This window comes from Neomonachus schauinslandi, chromosome 14 (genome assembly GCF_002201575.2).
Source record: "Neomonachus schauinslandi chromosome 14, ASM220157v2, whole genome shotgun sequence".
Taxonomy (NCBI): domain Eukaryota; kingdom Metazoa; phylum Chordata; class Mammalia; order Carnivora; family Phocidae; genus Neomonachus; species Neomonachus schauinslandi.
Window position 1 is genome coordinate 86,562,794 of NC_058416.1, and position 13,277 is coordinate 86,576,070.

General features: G+C 45.5%; 1 protein-coding gene across 3 annotated transcripts in view; it reads left to right on the forward strand.

The window, feature by feature from the left end:
* The window catches only part of ATP6V0A2 (ATPase H+ transporting V0 subunit a2), a 40,776-nt gene that overhangs the window by 20,902 nt on the left and 6,597 nt on the right, over window positions 1–13,277 (forward strand). For 2 of the 3 annotated variants that reach the window (XM_021698490.1, XM_021698491.2), the window contains exons 10-17: window positions 4,309–4,459; window positions 4,700–4,836; window positions 5,099–5,286; window positions 5,401–5,491; window positions 7,989–8,107; window positions 8,755–8,965; window positions 11,126–11,245; window positions 12,746–12,865. In XM_021698490.1, coding sequence (XP_021554165.1) covers window positions 4,309–4,459; window positions 4,700–4,836; window positions 5,099–5,286; window positions 5,401–5,491; window positions 7,989–8,107; window positions 8,755–8,965; window positions 11,126–11,245; window positions 12,746–12,865 — 1,137 coding nt within the window. Of the gene's footprint in view, window positions 1–4,308; window positions 4,460–4,699; window positions 4,837–5,098; window positions 5,287–5,400; window positions 5,492–7,988; window positions 8,108–8,754; window positions 8,966–11,125; window positions 11,246–12,745; window positions 12,866–13,277 lie in introns of those variants that run through there. The other variant, XM_021698492.1, reaches the window with a different exon arrangement.

Genomic DNA, 13,277 nt, shown 5'->3' on the forward strand with positions numbered 1-13,277 from the left:
GCAGGAGAGAGTCCCAGATACGGAGTTGCCGGATCAGTTTGATAGATATTACCAGCTGCTGCACGTCTCTCTGTTTTTAAAAGATTTTATTTATTTATTTGACAGAGAGAGACACAGCGAGAGAGGGAACACAAGCAGGGGGAGAGGGGGGAGAAGCAGGCTTCCCGCTGAGCAGGGAGCCTGAGGAGGGGCTCGATCCCAGGACCTTGGGACCACGACCTGAGGCGAAGGCAGACGCTTAACGACTGAGCCACCCAGGCGCCCCTGCACTTCTCTTATTTTGAGAGAGGTTGAAAATCTTTTCTGTTTAGGAGCCATTTGAATTTTCCTTTTTTTGTGAGCTCTGTGTTCCTATGCTTTGCCCATTTTCTGCTGAGTTATTAGTCTTTTACTAGTTTCTGTTGGCTCTTTGTCTATGATATGAACAAAAATATTTTCCCCAATTTGTCACTCATCTTTTGATGTTTCTGTTGGCTTGTTTTGGTCATGCGGAAGTTTTTTGTGAAATATAGTTGAACTTATCAATTTGCTCTTACAGCAAATTGAATTTTGCTGTAACTTTGAAGAATGTGCTTTTTCCTGCTCCAAGCCTTTGGGGTCAGTCTCCCACGTCCCCATGAGGGCTTTTTTCTATATCAAAACTCAATTCTTCAATGGAAATAACAGGTTTACATATTTCAAGTGACAGTTAAAGAAACAAATTTTCTTTTTTTAATTAAATTAATTTTTTAAAGTAATCTCCATACCCAGTATGGGACTTGAATTCACAACTCTGGGATCGAGAGTCGCCTGCTCTGCTGACTGAGCCAGCCAGGCGCCCCAGGAAACAAGTTTTCATATGGGTTTTCTTTTTGTTGTTGTAAGTCACCTTGTTTCCTTACGTAATTCTTTGATGGCATAAATAGACTTTTAGTTTTCTTGGAAGAGGGCTGGCTTTCGTAGGCATAACCAGCCAATTACGACATTTCCTAGTGTTGCTGAAAACCAGCTAAGTGCCCTGCATCACGAGGACCTGTGGGTTGGCTGATGTCTAGATACTTTTTAGCTGCCAATGAGATGGAGTTTGATGGGGACACACAGCAGTGCTGGGGTGCAGAGCTCCTGGCCTGTAGCACCCTGCTTCAGGTGGGGCACTTGGAGCTTCTGGCCTGCAGACTGCCAGATTAATGCCAGCAACTCCTGTTGTTCTGGCTGTTGGAAGCGTGTTCTCCAAGAGTCCTCCGCGGGGCCCACGGGAACAGCACTCCCTGAGTTCTCAAGTGTTGATAATAGTATGTCTCCAGCCTTTATTACTGGAAGTTTGCTTTTTGGAAATAAAATCCTTGGCTCGTGTTTTTGAAATTTTTGTTTTTGTTTTCTGTGGGTGTCTTAACATGTGAGTCCATCTTGTTCTGGCACGGTGTTGCTAACAACAAGGCTGATAATTGAATTTTCCTTATAAGCCTTGTACTTTTTTTTTCTTTGCCTATGTGCTTAAGAGTTTTTTTTTCCTTTAGAGACCAATAATTTTATTAGAATATGTCTTGATATGGCCATTCTGGGTTGGGATTCTCAGATATACAGTGTATTCTTTTAATATGTAGTTTTATTTATTTATTTTTAAAGATTTGATTTATTCATCTGAGATAGAGAGAGAGAGAGAGAGAGAGCAAGCATGAGCAGGGGGAGAGGCAAAAGGAGAGGGAGAAGCAGGCTCCCCGCTGAGTCAGGAGCCCAATGTGGGGCTCAGTCCCAGGACCCTGGGATCACGACCTGAGCCGAAGGCAGATGTTCAACCATCTGAGCCACCCAGGTGCCCCTGTAGTGTTTTTTTTTTTTTTTTTTAAAGATTTTATTTATTTATTTGAGAGAGAGAATGAGAGAGAGAGAGAGAGAGCACATGAGAGGGGGTGAGGGTCAGAGGGAGAAAGCAGACTCCCTGCTCAGCAGGGAGCCCGATGCAGGACTCGATCCTGGGACTCCAGGATCATGACCTGAGCCGAAGGCAGTCACTTAACCAACTGAGCCACCCAGGCGCCCCTGTAGTTTTATTTTTAATTAAAAAAATTTTTAAGTTCAATTAGTTAAAATAAAATGTATTATTAGTTTCAGAGGTAGAGATCAGTGATTCTTTTTTTTTTTTTTAAGATTTTATTTATTTATTTGACAGAGAGAGACACAGTGAGAGAGGGAACACAAGCAGGGGGAGTGGGAGAGGGAGAAGCAGGCTTCCTGCCGAGCAGGGAGCCCGATGTGGGGCTCGGTCCCAGGACCCTGGGATCATGACCCGAGCCAAAGGCAGACGCTTAACGACTGAGCCACCCAGGCGCCCCTCAGTGATTCTTTTAATATATAGTTTTAAAAAAAGTTTCAGAAGAGTTCTTCTGAATTATGCTTTTTAGTATTTGTTCTGTTCTCTTGCCCTGGTTTCCGCCTTCAGGACCTGCTGTTACGTTTCAGTTGAACCTTCTTTGCTTTTCTTCAGTGTTTGTCACTTTTTCTTGAGTCCTTTTTATCTTTCTTCTTTTTGATTTTTTAAAAATTTCCATTCTTTCACCTATTTCTCTTATGGCTTTTATTACTAGGAAAGTTTTTCACCTTGGGAGTTCCTTCTAGTTTTATCATGTTGCAGAATATTTTTTCGTTTATTTCTAATTCCTTTCTGAGTTCTATTACCTCATTTCTGACTCTTTCTAATTCTGCTTTCTGGTGCTTTTTCATATTATGTATTATTTTCCTAATTTTTTTTTGCTCATTTTGAAATGAGTAAGTTAAATTTTTGTCTGTTTTGTGGACCTTTCCTTCTGGCATGCTTTCATTGTCCACAAGGATGTTGTTCTGCTCAGTCTTCTTTTTTACTATAATTTTACATAAGTTTTGACCTCCATCCTTCTTTTGATCACTTTAAAATGTAATTAGTTTTCTGAAAACATGTTTAAATACTCAAGGAAATTCTGTATTAGACATAATATATATTCATATGTATGAACGTATTTTTAAGATATTAAAAGTAACCATACATTACATATAATGTAAGTACATCATCTATTTATATCTTAGTTTTACAGAACATGTTTAAGATACTCAAGGGACTTTTAAAAGGGGGCAGATTCAGGATCACTTTCCTAACTTCACAGAATTTTTTTCTTTAATACTTTTGTTCAGGGATCAAAAATGTGTTAGCTCCTGGACCTAAGGCTTCCTCTCTTCCTCTTTTACCTGGACCTTCTCTTTCCTTATCTCTTTTGTTCCTGCCCTGCTCAGTTTCTGTTTCGTTCCTGGGTCTCTCATCAGTGGAGGGCCCCCGTGGCGGGAGGGCGCCCTGGCCCGTCTGTTCCGCAAGTTCGGGGGGGCTGGACTGCTGTTACCCCGCAGACCTCACTTCCCGTGGGCCCCTTGCACTCACCCACTCTGGGACTGGACAGAACCCTTCCCAGTTCCAGCTGCTTTTCTTGAATTGGCCTGCTCTGCTTTCCAGGGAATGCTTTTGACTCTTTTGGGGTGTTTCTTCCTCAGGTCTCTCAAACCACATTGCTTCCCTCGCTTCCTCTGGTCAAGAGGCTCTTACCGTGCAGGTGTTGTTGTGTTGAGCAGTTTGTCCCCACCCATTTGCATTTTGTGGCTTGTGCGGACACGGATTTGAGAGAAATGTTGTCTGTGGGATTTTGGTTTTGCTCTCCGGTTGCCCTGTCTGTTCTTGAGGGGATTTGGGGAGGTTCAAAACTACACCTCCATTTGGGATTTTCCCAGAATCCCCTTACCTGCAGTATCCTAAGAAATAGAATTTGACTGGAAAATCGAATTTTTGGTAATAACCTGTTTTACTTTATTTATTTAAAAAAGTTTTCCCTCCCATTATGAATAAATACATTTCTGAAGATTTGTAAACACAGGAAAAAGCTATATATACAACTTTGTTGTACTAATGCTGACATTTTGATTTATTCTCGTCTATTTTTTGGTTTTATTAGCTAATATTGTAGTTGTCTCCCGATTGCGCTTGAACATTTTTACCAGATAAAAGGTTAAATTTCAGTTTTAGGTTAGGATTCTGAGGCTGCCTTATATACGTATCCCTGTCATTCCCAGCCTTGCTGTCCACTTTCCTGCCCTCACAGCCAGGCTACCACCTCCTTCTGCAAGCCCGCACCCCCGAGTGCTGCCCGCCAAGACTTCCCTGACTCCTGCGGCCACTCCGGTTGCCCTCGAGCCCCCGGGTGGTGGTTCGCACGTCCCCACGGGCCATGCGGAGCCTCGCCATAGCGGGGAGCCAGTGTTGGTTGGAGGAACTCCTGGATAGTAATTTTTTTTCTTTCTTTTATGTGAAAGAGAGAGAGCGGTGCTACGATCCCCTCCTTTATGAACACAATCCCAACAAAAGAAACACCCCCAACTCTAATCCGCACCAACAAGTTCACCGAGGGGTTTCAGAACATTGTGGATGCCTACGGAGTTGGGAGCTACAGAGAAGTGAACCCAGGTCGGAAGTCTGAGTTTGTAAATCCTCCTGTTTTGTCTGATTGCAGCTGCTTCTCCCTGCAAGGATGTAGTAGACATTTGGGAAAGTAGGCTCACAGCTCTTTTGTGTCATCTTGCTTAGTGTAAAGTGCTCCTTTTAACCTGTCCGTTCTCTTTCGGGAGTTCTGGAGAAGGTTGAGTGTTTGGATTAACTAGAATTTTCTGCCTCTGGTGAATCAAGTCTCTTTTGCTCTCCCTGCAGCTCTCTTCACCATCATCACTTTCCCCTTTTTGTTCGCCGTGATGTTTGGAGACTTCGGACATGGCTTTGTGATGTTCTTATTTGCCCTCTTGCTGGTGTTAAATGAAAACCATCCCAGACTAAATCAGTCACAAGAGGTAAGAGCATAGACACTCCAGCCTGTTACACCTGGTTGGGTGATTAGTAGTCGTTTTCTTCTTTTTGACTAAACAAGAACGTTTCTTAAATATTGGGTTTTGGCAGTCAGCGTCCCTGACTGAGCTGTAAGAGGTGTGGGCCTGTGGCCTCTGTGTCACGTCGGCCCTCGGAGTGGTTCAGAGCGGGCGTGGACAGAGCCGGAGCCCCTTCCTGCATTTTTGCGGTGGTCCTCCTCTGCTCACTGTGCTCTGCTTTTCACAGATCATGCGCATGTTTTTCAATGGCCGATACATCCTCTTGCTGATGGGACTGTTCTCCGTGTACACGGGCCTCATCTACAACGACTGCTTTTCGAAGTCGGTCAACCTGTTCGGCTCCGGGTGGAACGTGTCCGCCATGTACAGCTCCGGTCACGGCCCGGCGGAGCGCGGGAAAATGGTGCTTTGGAAGTAAGTGTGGGCTTAGTTTTCGGAGGGAAGAGGAGCTTTCGGTGGGAAGAGCGTTTCTGCGAGGCTCCTCTGTCCTCCTGTCCGTAAGCCTGCTCACTCCGCTCTCTGTTACAGTGACACCATCGTCAGGCACAGCAGGGTTTTGCAGTTGGACCCAAGCGTTCCTGGAGTGTTCCAAGGCCCTTATCCTCTTGGCATAGATCCCGTGAGTGCGCTTTTTCCTCGCCATGATCGCGGCTTCCTCTGTGGTGCCACCTGGTTTTAATTGTCACAGTGCTTCCTCAGACTCTCGGGCACGGCTCACACAGTTGCACACGATGGGGAAGGTGCCCTGGGGGTTTCTGCCTGCGCGGCTGTGGCCCATGTGCATCCCGAGTGAAGTTGGCTTGGAGATGAAGCTGAGCTCTCCATTTGGGAAGCCAGGGTCAGTGTCCAGACGGGAGGAGTCTGTGGGGAGAGGGGGAGCCGCACTCTGTCATGGTACCTGACCTGTTTTACTCTAGGGAGAGCCAACCCTTCAGGAGCCATTAAATGCAGGCTGCTTCCTACATTTCTTCTTTGTGTGTGGGGATTATTATTATTATTTTTTTTACCCTTTGATCTAGAAAGAAATAGTATGGAGTTTTAGAGCTTGAAAGGGAGCTCAGAGTTATCAGGGTGCTTATGGAGGTAGTTTGAAATGGGAAGTATTGGGAGTAGGGAAAGGAAGACGCAGCTGCAGGGGGCCAGGACTGCTGCCCACCACCAACCCCCACCCCAGACCCTACAGCGCTCAGTGAGCCAGCCCCTCCACTCCCCTCGCCAGGCCTCTCCAGGCTGGGGCACTGTTTCCCTGGACTGTCGGCCATCTTCTGGAGGAATCTCACCCTAGAAAGGGGAGCTTAGAGGCCAGCTCAAAATTGGTCCGGGGGCATGTGCTCTAATTGTGTACAGGAATGAAAAAACGGAATGACAGAGGTCCAGCATGCCTTCATCCGAGCTCTCCAAGCTGGTGCCTTCTTAATTGTGAATCGTGTGTTCATTCTTGCCTCTACACATAAATTGTATAATTCAACGTTGTTGCCTTCCATCTTCATGTAATTGGAAGCGTGAAAAAACTTTTATAACAATTCTCTTAAGGTACGGCATTTTGGAGCCAAATTCCTAATAATGTGTGGCCTTGCTTGAAGGAAAGAAACATTTCTGAATAAAGGCCCCGAGGAAGAAAGTTCAAGTGAGGGGGAGGAGGAGACTGGGGCATGGTACTGCTTCTTTTTGCCTTAGTTTAACTTTAAAATCAGCATTATGCTGGGCGCCTGGGTGGCTCAGTTGGTTAAGCGACTGCCTTCGGCTCAGGTCATGATCCTGGAGTCCCGGGATCGAGTCCCGCATCGGGCTCCCTGCTCAGCGGGGAGTCTGCTTCTCCCTCTGACCCTCTTCCCTCTCATGCTCTTGCTCATTCTCTCTCTCAAATAAATAAATAAAATCTTTAAAAATAAATAAATAAAAAATAAAATCAGCATTATGCTCATATGGTTCAAAAATAGACCCAAAGTGTGTACTTTGTGTATGTACAAGGTCCAGCTCTTCTGAAAGGTCTCCTCTGCCCTGTCCTTATCCCCTCAGTACCCCTGGCTCCAACCTGGGAACTGCTGGGGTTGTATCTCCTCCAGGTTTCTTTATGAACATGCAAATACATCTTCTTTCTCTCCCCCTTTCTTTTCCTAAAAGATCGTTCTGTACCCAGTTGTGTTTAGCTTAGTCATCGGAGAGAGACTTCCATGTCGTGTTGCCGGGTGGCGCTGTTGCTGGTTTTCCTGCTCTCCTGCCCTCTCCTGCCCTCCATCCTGCAGTGACCGCCGTCAGCTGGCTCTTCCATGGCTCCGAACTGTCAAGCTGAAGTCAGCTGAAAGACCTTTCTAAAATCTTATTTCCACTTAAAAAGAAGGAGTCTTTCTGTCCTAAGAGGTCCTGTTTCCCTTTTCCCAATCCCCCGAGTGAGGGACTGTTAGAATTATTTTTTCAGAGAGTGAGAGAAGCCGTCCCAGCAGGCCCTGGAGGGGCTGGGGCAGGGAGCCCCGGGGAGTTCACCCGGCGCCCCTGGGCCTTATCATCAGCGCGGTTTGGCTGCTTGTGCACTTCTGCTTCCTTCCTTCCTCTCTCCCTCCTCCTCTGGCTCGCCTTCTCTCTCCCTCATTCTCTCCCCTCTCTCTTCTCCCTTCCTCCCTTCCTTCCTTTCTGTTAAACTTTATTATAAAATGCACATACACAGAATGTATAAAACATGTATGTGAAGTTACAACATGCATACTTGTACGGCCCCTGCCCAGTAAGAGACCCCGGGACCTGGAACGTGTCCCCCTGGCACCAGCTGTCCCCAAAGGGAACTTCCCACCCCCCGGACTCTGTGTTACTCTTTCTCTTGGGCTTCCTTTTAGTATTGCCTCAGAGGCTCCGATCCTTAGACATAGTATTGTTTCATTTGGCATCCTTTGAACTTTATGTTAAAGATAGAATTGTTTGTAACAGTCTGTGGCCCTGGTTTAAGAAAATCAGTGGTTCTCAGATCAGAGGCTTCAAGAAGAAAGTCTGAATGTTGCTTTCTTTTTAAATCTATAGCTGCCTTTTGATTTAAGGTAGGAAATTTGTCCAGTGTCCCCTCTGTGTCCTCAAGCAGTTGAAGGAAGTTAAAGATGTCTTGTCTTGTTTTGTTTTGTCTTCAGATTTGGAACTTGGCCACAAATCGTCTCACTTTTCTAAACTCTTTCAAAATGAAAATGTCTGTGATTTTAGGAATTATTCACATGACTTTTGGAGTCATTCTGGGAGTATTTAACCACTTGTAAGTACAGATTCTTTTTTTTTTTTTTTTTTTTTTTTAAGCAGTATTTATAAGCCAAGCTTGGTATTTCTTAAACTTTGCTTCTTGAGGGTAGGCTGTATGGGTCTTAGAAGCAGCTGGTGTGGTGGTGTGTTGTTTGTTTGATTCTGTGGTGATGATACAGGTTTTTGACTGTTGCAGTGATTCATTTATTTAGCAGATACTTATTTTTATTGAGTGTATAGTACTGCTGGGCCCTGGTCTAGGCTCCGGGAATCGAGTGGTGCTGAAGACAGAGATTAGGTTTTGCCCCCATGGAGTTTGACATTCAAGGGAGGGAGGCATGCAACATATACATTCAGTTTATTTCCAGAACTAATTTTTGTTATGCTCTTTTTTTCATTTTATAAATTAGAAAACTATTTGTTTACTAGAGCTAGTGTGTGAAGAGGAAGAGGTTATATTTTCTTCCTCTAACTGGACCTGATGGTGAAACACCAGCATTTTCACTGTGCTCACATCTGTTTTCTTCATGGATGTATCTGAATCCTATATGAGTTATCAGAAGACGAAGGATGTTCTGCTGAGATAGGCCTTGTCACAAAGAATTGAAGAGTAATTTACTCTCCAAACTGGCTTGGGGTTTGATCGATTCCTTTTTTTTCTAGGCATTTCCGGAAGAAGTTCAATATTTATTTGGTTTCCATCCCAGAACTTCTCTTCATGCTGTGCATCTTTGGATACCTCATATTTATGATCATCTATAAGTGGCTGGTTTATTCAGCAGAAACCTCCAGAGTTGCTCCCAGCATTCTGATTGAATTTATCAACATGTTTTTATTCCCAGCTAGTGGAACAAATGGTCTTTACTCAGGGCAGGTAGGTAATGTTCTTTTCCACTCTTAGGAACTTAAAGGAAGTCCTCCCGAGAGACTCTTTGTGTTGATCAGTGGATGATTGAAGGGGCTTTCTGCAGGCCTCCCGGGCATGTAGGTGCTTTCCGTTTCTCTGGATGTGATTACAAGAGCTGCCACCCGGCTCTGAAAGCTGTGCTGGGGCCTCTGGTTGGGCAATATAATCCGAACTCGCTGCCGCTCAGTAGCCGTCAGAACTGCTGGGAAGAAAGTGTATTTCTAGAGGATTTCTGAGGGCTGGCGAATCCCCCTGTTTTTCTAGTTACTTTAAAATCAGTCTCTGACTAAGCCTGGGCATCACGGAACTGGCGTCTGGACCACAGCACGTGGGCCCTCTCCCAAACTGGCTTTTCTGGAATCGTGCACCCGCACTGTGGCATGGTGGCAGAACGTGGGCTCGGGTGACGACCCTGCTTGCGAGCCCGGTTCTGTCACTTCCTCGGAATGGAACTGTGAGGGGCGCCTGGGTGGCTCAGTTGGTTGGGCGACTGCCTTCGGCTCAGGTCATGATCCTGGAGTCCCGGGATCGAGTCCCGCATCGGGCTCCCTGCTCGGCGGGCGGTCTGCTTCTCCCTCTGACCCTCTTCCCTCTCGTGCTCTCTGTCTCTCATTCTCTCTCTCTCAAATAAATAAATAAAATCTTAAAAAAAAAAAAGAAATGGAACTGTGAACACATATTCTGACTCCTCCGTGCCTCAGTTCCCTCATCCGTAAAGATGGGAGTGAAAACAGGACCCCATTTGTAGCCGAGAGTTAATACGATCCAGTCCTTGGGAAGGTGCCTGGCCCGTGCCGTGCTCGCTCGGGGCGGACGGTCTCCGTGCGTGCGGCGGGCCGCGGCGCCCCTCCCGGAGGATGCTGCTGCAGGCGTGGACAGATCCTCCCCATCAGTACTGTCGCAGCCTCTGTCCTCTCGAGCTGTAGGTTTTGCTTTTGTTCTTTAAAAACCTTGTTGACCCTGCAAACGGAGCGTTTGGTTTTGTTTTCCACGTTCCACGGACAGCTACGTTTTAAGTTGGATTTGAGGTTCAGCTTGCTGCACCGTGGGCTCCATTGTGAGCTGCGTGCATACGTCCTTTCTGAATTATTTGAGTTTCAACTCTTACTTATTTATGTTTCTCCTGTTTGTGGTTTTTAAATTGTATTTCGTTGTTATTTTATTGAGCCTTTATAGAATGACGTAGATGAGATGAACAGCCAGCAGGGAGGTGAGTGGGACACAGGTGCTGTGGTCAGAAAGGTCAGCGAAGGGAACTACTTTATACATGTCCTGTACGCCCGAAAACGTGCTTCCCGTGACTCTTCCTCCTTACCTCACAGCAGCCCTCGGGGTGGGTGCTGCCGTCCCGGTGGCTCAGGGCAGACCTGGTCACTCAGCGGCCAGTGGGGCCCAGACGTTAACCCAGTCTGCTACCTCCTCCTAACGTGTACCCACGTAGCGCATACGGTTCTGGAAATCTGTGTAACGAACGTGAGGACGGCCACAGATGAGGGAGAAGCCGGGGACAGTGTGATGCCGGGTCATTTGTTTTCATAGCCACTTACAGATCCCTTAAAATCATGCAAACTGCAGTGGCTGTGTAAGCGTGAATATGCTTTGCTCTCGATTTATTTTTAGGTAACTGTAAATATCCCTACTTTTTAAAGAAAATTTTTTAGTTTTGCTCTGAATCCTCTTTTAGTATTTTTCTCATGTAAAAGTGAATCCGCTTAACTGTGTCCTGACATTCCTCAAGTAATCTTTAAAATGTTAAAAAAAAAAACAGAACAAGAATATAAAAAAAAATGAAGAGCTTGTGTTTGTATTCATCCTCTTAATGGTATTTTCAGAAAATTATTGGCTGGAGTTTGACTCTGTTTAGAATTTTCTTATTCATTCCTTATGGATCTGAACTGAATGATACTTTCCCACTCTGTCAGTAGTGTTACTCATCGGTTCTAGAATTCAGCTAGGAGTTTAGGAAAAGATCCACTGGCAGATAGAATTTGGCTTGTGTTTACCTTCTGTTCCTTGTTATTGTGAAGAAGGAGACACTGTCCGTGGTCTTCACTCACTGAGTGCACCAGTGACCCTGTTCGCACGTCTTTGCATCCTAATTGACTTGCCCTGCTTCTGCGCCCACAGGAGCACGTCCAGAGACTGCTGCTGGCCGTCACGGCGCTGTCCGTCCCTGTTCTCTTCCTGGGAAAACCACTCTTCTTGTTGTGGCTGCACAACGGGCGCAGTTGCTTCGGAGTGAGCAGGGTAAGCGCGAGTCCGGGTGTGTGTTTGCAGGTGGCGAGCGGAGTCCGGTTTTCGTTACACAGAGATGAGTCCAGAAGACACCTTTCCGAGGTGCTCCCTGCGCTGCAGGAGCTTCTGCGGCGAGCCTGCTGTGTGCGGACGAGTGCAAGCCGCCCCCCGAGCAGTGGGTCCGCTGCGGCTTGGAGCGCAGTCCTTCGGCACGGTGGTCATCGTTAAAGCGTTTTTGTGCCTTATTCTGGATTCTTGACTTTTTTTTCTTTAAAGTGTTTTTTTTTAATGTAAGTAATATAACTAAATTATAGAAAACAGGGAATGTAGAGAAAGCGGAGCCTTCCTCTGTCCCTCGGCTAGAGCCAGGATCACCATTTTGCTAGATTTCTTTCTAGACTTTTCCTGTGTGTCCGCTTCCTCATTTTATTTCTTTAAAAACTACTGTGATAAAATAGACGTAACAAATGCTTCCATTATAACTATTTTTGAGTGTCCAGTTCGGTGGCGTGAAGCACATTCACAGGGCTGTGCAGCCGCTATCACTGTCCATCTCCGGAACTGTGTCATCCTCCCCAGCTGAGACCCTGTCCCTGCGAAACACTGACTCCCCATCCTCCTCCCCGATCACTCTGCCCTCTGTTGCTGTGAGTTGGACCCCTCCAGGCTCCTCATGGGCACGGACTCACACAGGATTTGTCCTTTTGTGCCTGGCTTGTTTCGTGGAGCACCATGGCCTCCAGCTTCATCCATGTCACAGCAGGTGTCAGAATTCTCTCCCTAAGGCTCAGTCATATTCCGTTGCATGGCGGGACCACATTCTGCTTATTGGTTCATCCATCAGTGAATGCTTGTGTTGTTTCTGCCTTTTAACAATTGTGAGTAATGCTACTGTGAACACAGGTGTTTGGAAATCTGTCCAAGTCCTTGCTGTCAATTCTGTTGGATACGTACCCGGAAATGGAGTTGTTCGATCACATAGTCGGTCTGTGTTTAATTTTTCGAGGCCCCACCATGCTGTTCTCCACAGTGGCCGCACCATTTTACATTCCTACCAGCAGTGCACAGAGTGCCAGTTCCTCCACACCCTAAATGATACTTATTATTTTTTTAATAATAGCCATCTTAATAGGTGTGGTATGCTCATGTTCTTGTAAACAACTTTTTAATGTTATTTTTTTGATTTCAGGTTTTTATTTAAATTCTAGTTAATTAACACATATGGTAAAATTGGTTTCAGGAATAGAATTCAGTGATTCATCACTTACATACAATACCCAGTGCTTATCATAACATGTGCCCTCCTTAATGCCCATCCCTCATCTAGCTGATGCCCCACCCACCTCCCTCCACCAACCCTCCGTTTGTTCTCTGTCATTAAGAGTCTCTGAACAACTTTTTTATTCTCAAAGAGCTGAATCATTAAGAGAAATGAAGGGGCTCTGGCTTTGGATTTGTCACATCCTTATGATTTTAAAGGCAATGACTCTGCATTCTTTTGGTTGTTGTTAGAGTGGTTACACACTTATCAGGAAGGATAGCGAGGAAGAAGTTTCTCTGCTGGGAAGCCAAGACATAGAAGAAGGAAATAACCAAATGGAAGATGGATGTAGAGAAATGACGTGTGAAGAGGTAATCTTCTCTGTTACTATCAATAACATTAGATTAGAAGCCAAGCTCTTGGGTGCCTGGCTGGCTCAGTTGGTAGATCTCGGGGTGGTGAATTCGAGCCCCACATTGGCGTAGAGTTTACTTAAAAAAAAAAAAAAAAGTGAAGCTTTCATGGAGATAATTACCATTAGAACAACGATAATAATCATCTTAAAAACAAAAAACAAAAAACAACCCCCAAACACCTGTGACACAAAGTTTCCCAGATGCTGCTTTGGTCATCTGTTTGTCAGGAAGGTTCTCATTTTTTTTTCAACCATACAGTGGGATTTATAGTGTTAACGTTACATGCTGTCCTGCAAAGTGACTTAAGGTGCCATGAGCATTGCTTTCAGAAGAATCTTGTCTCAGAACTTTTTCGTAGATGTAAGGG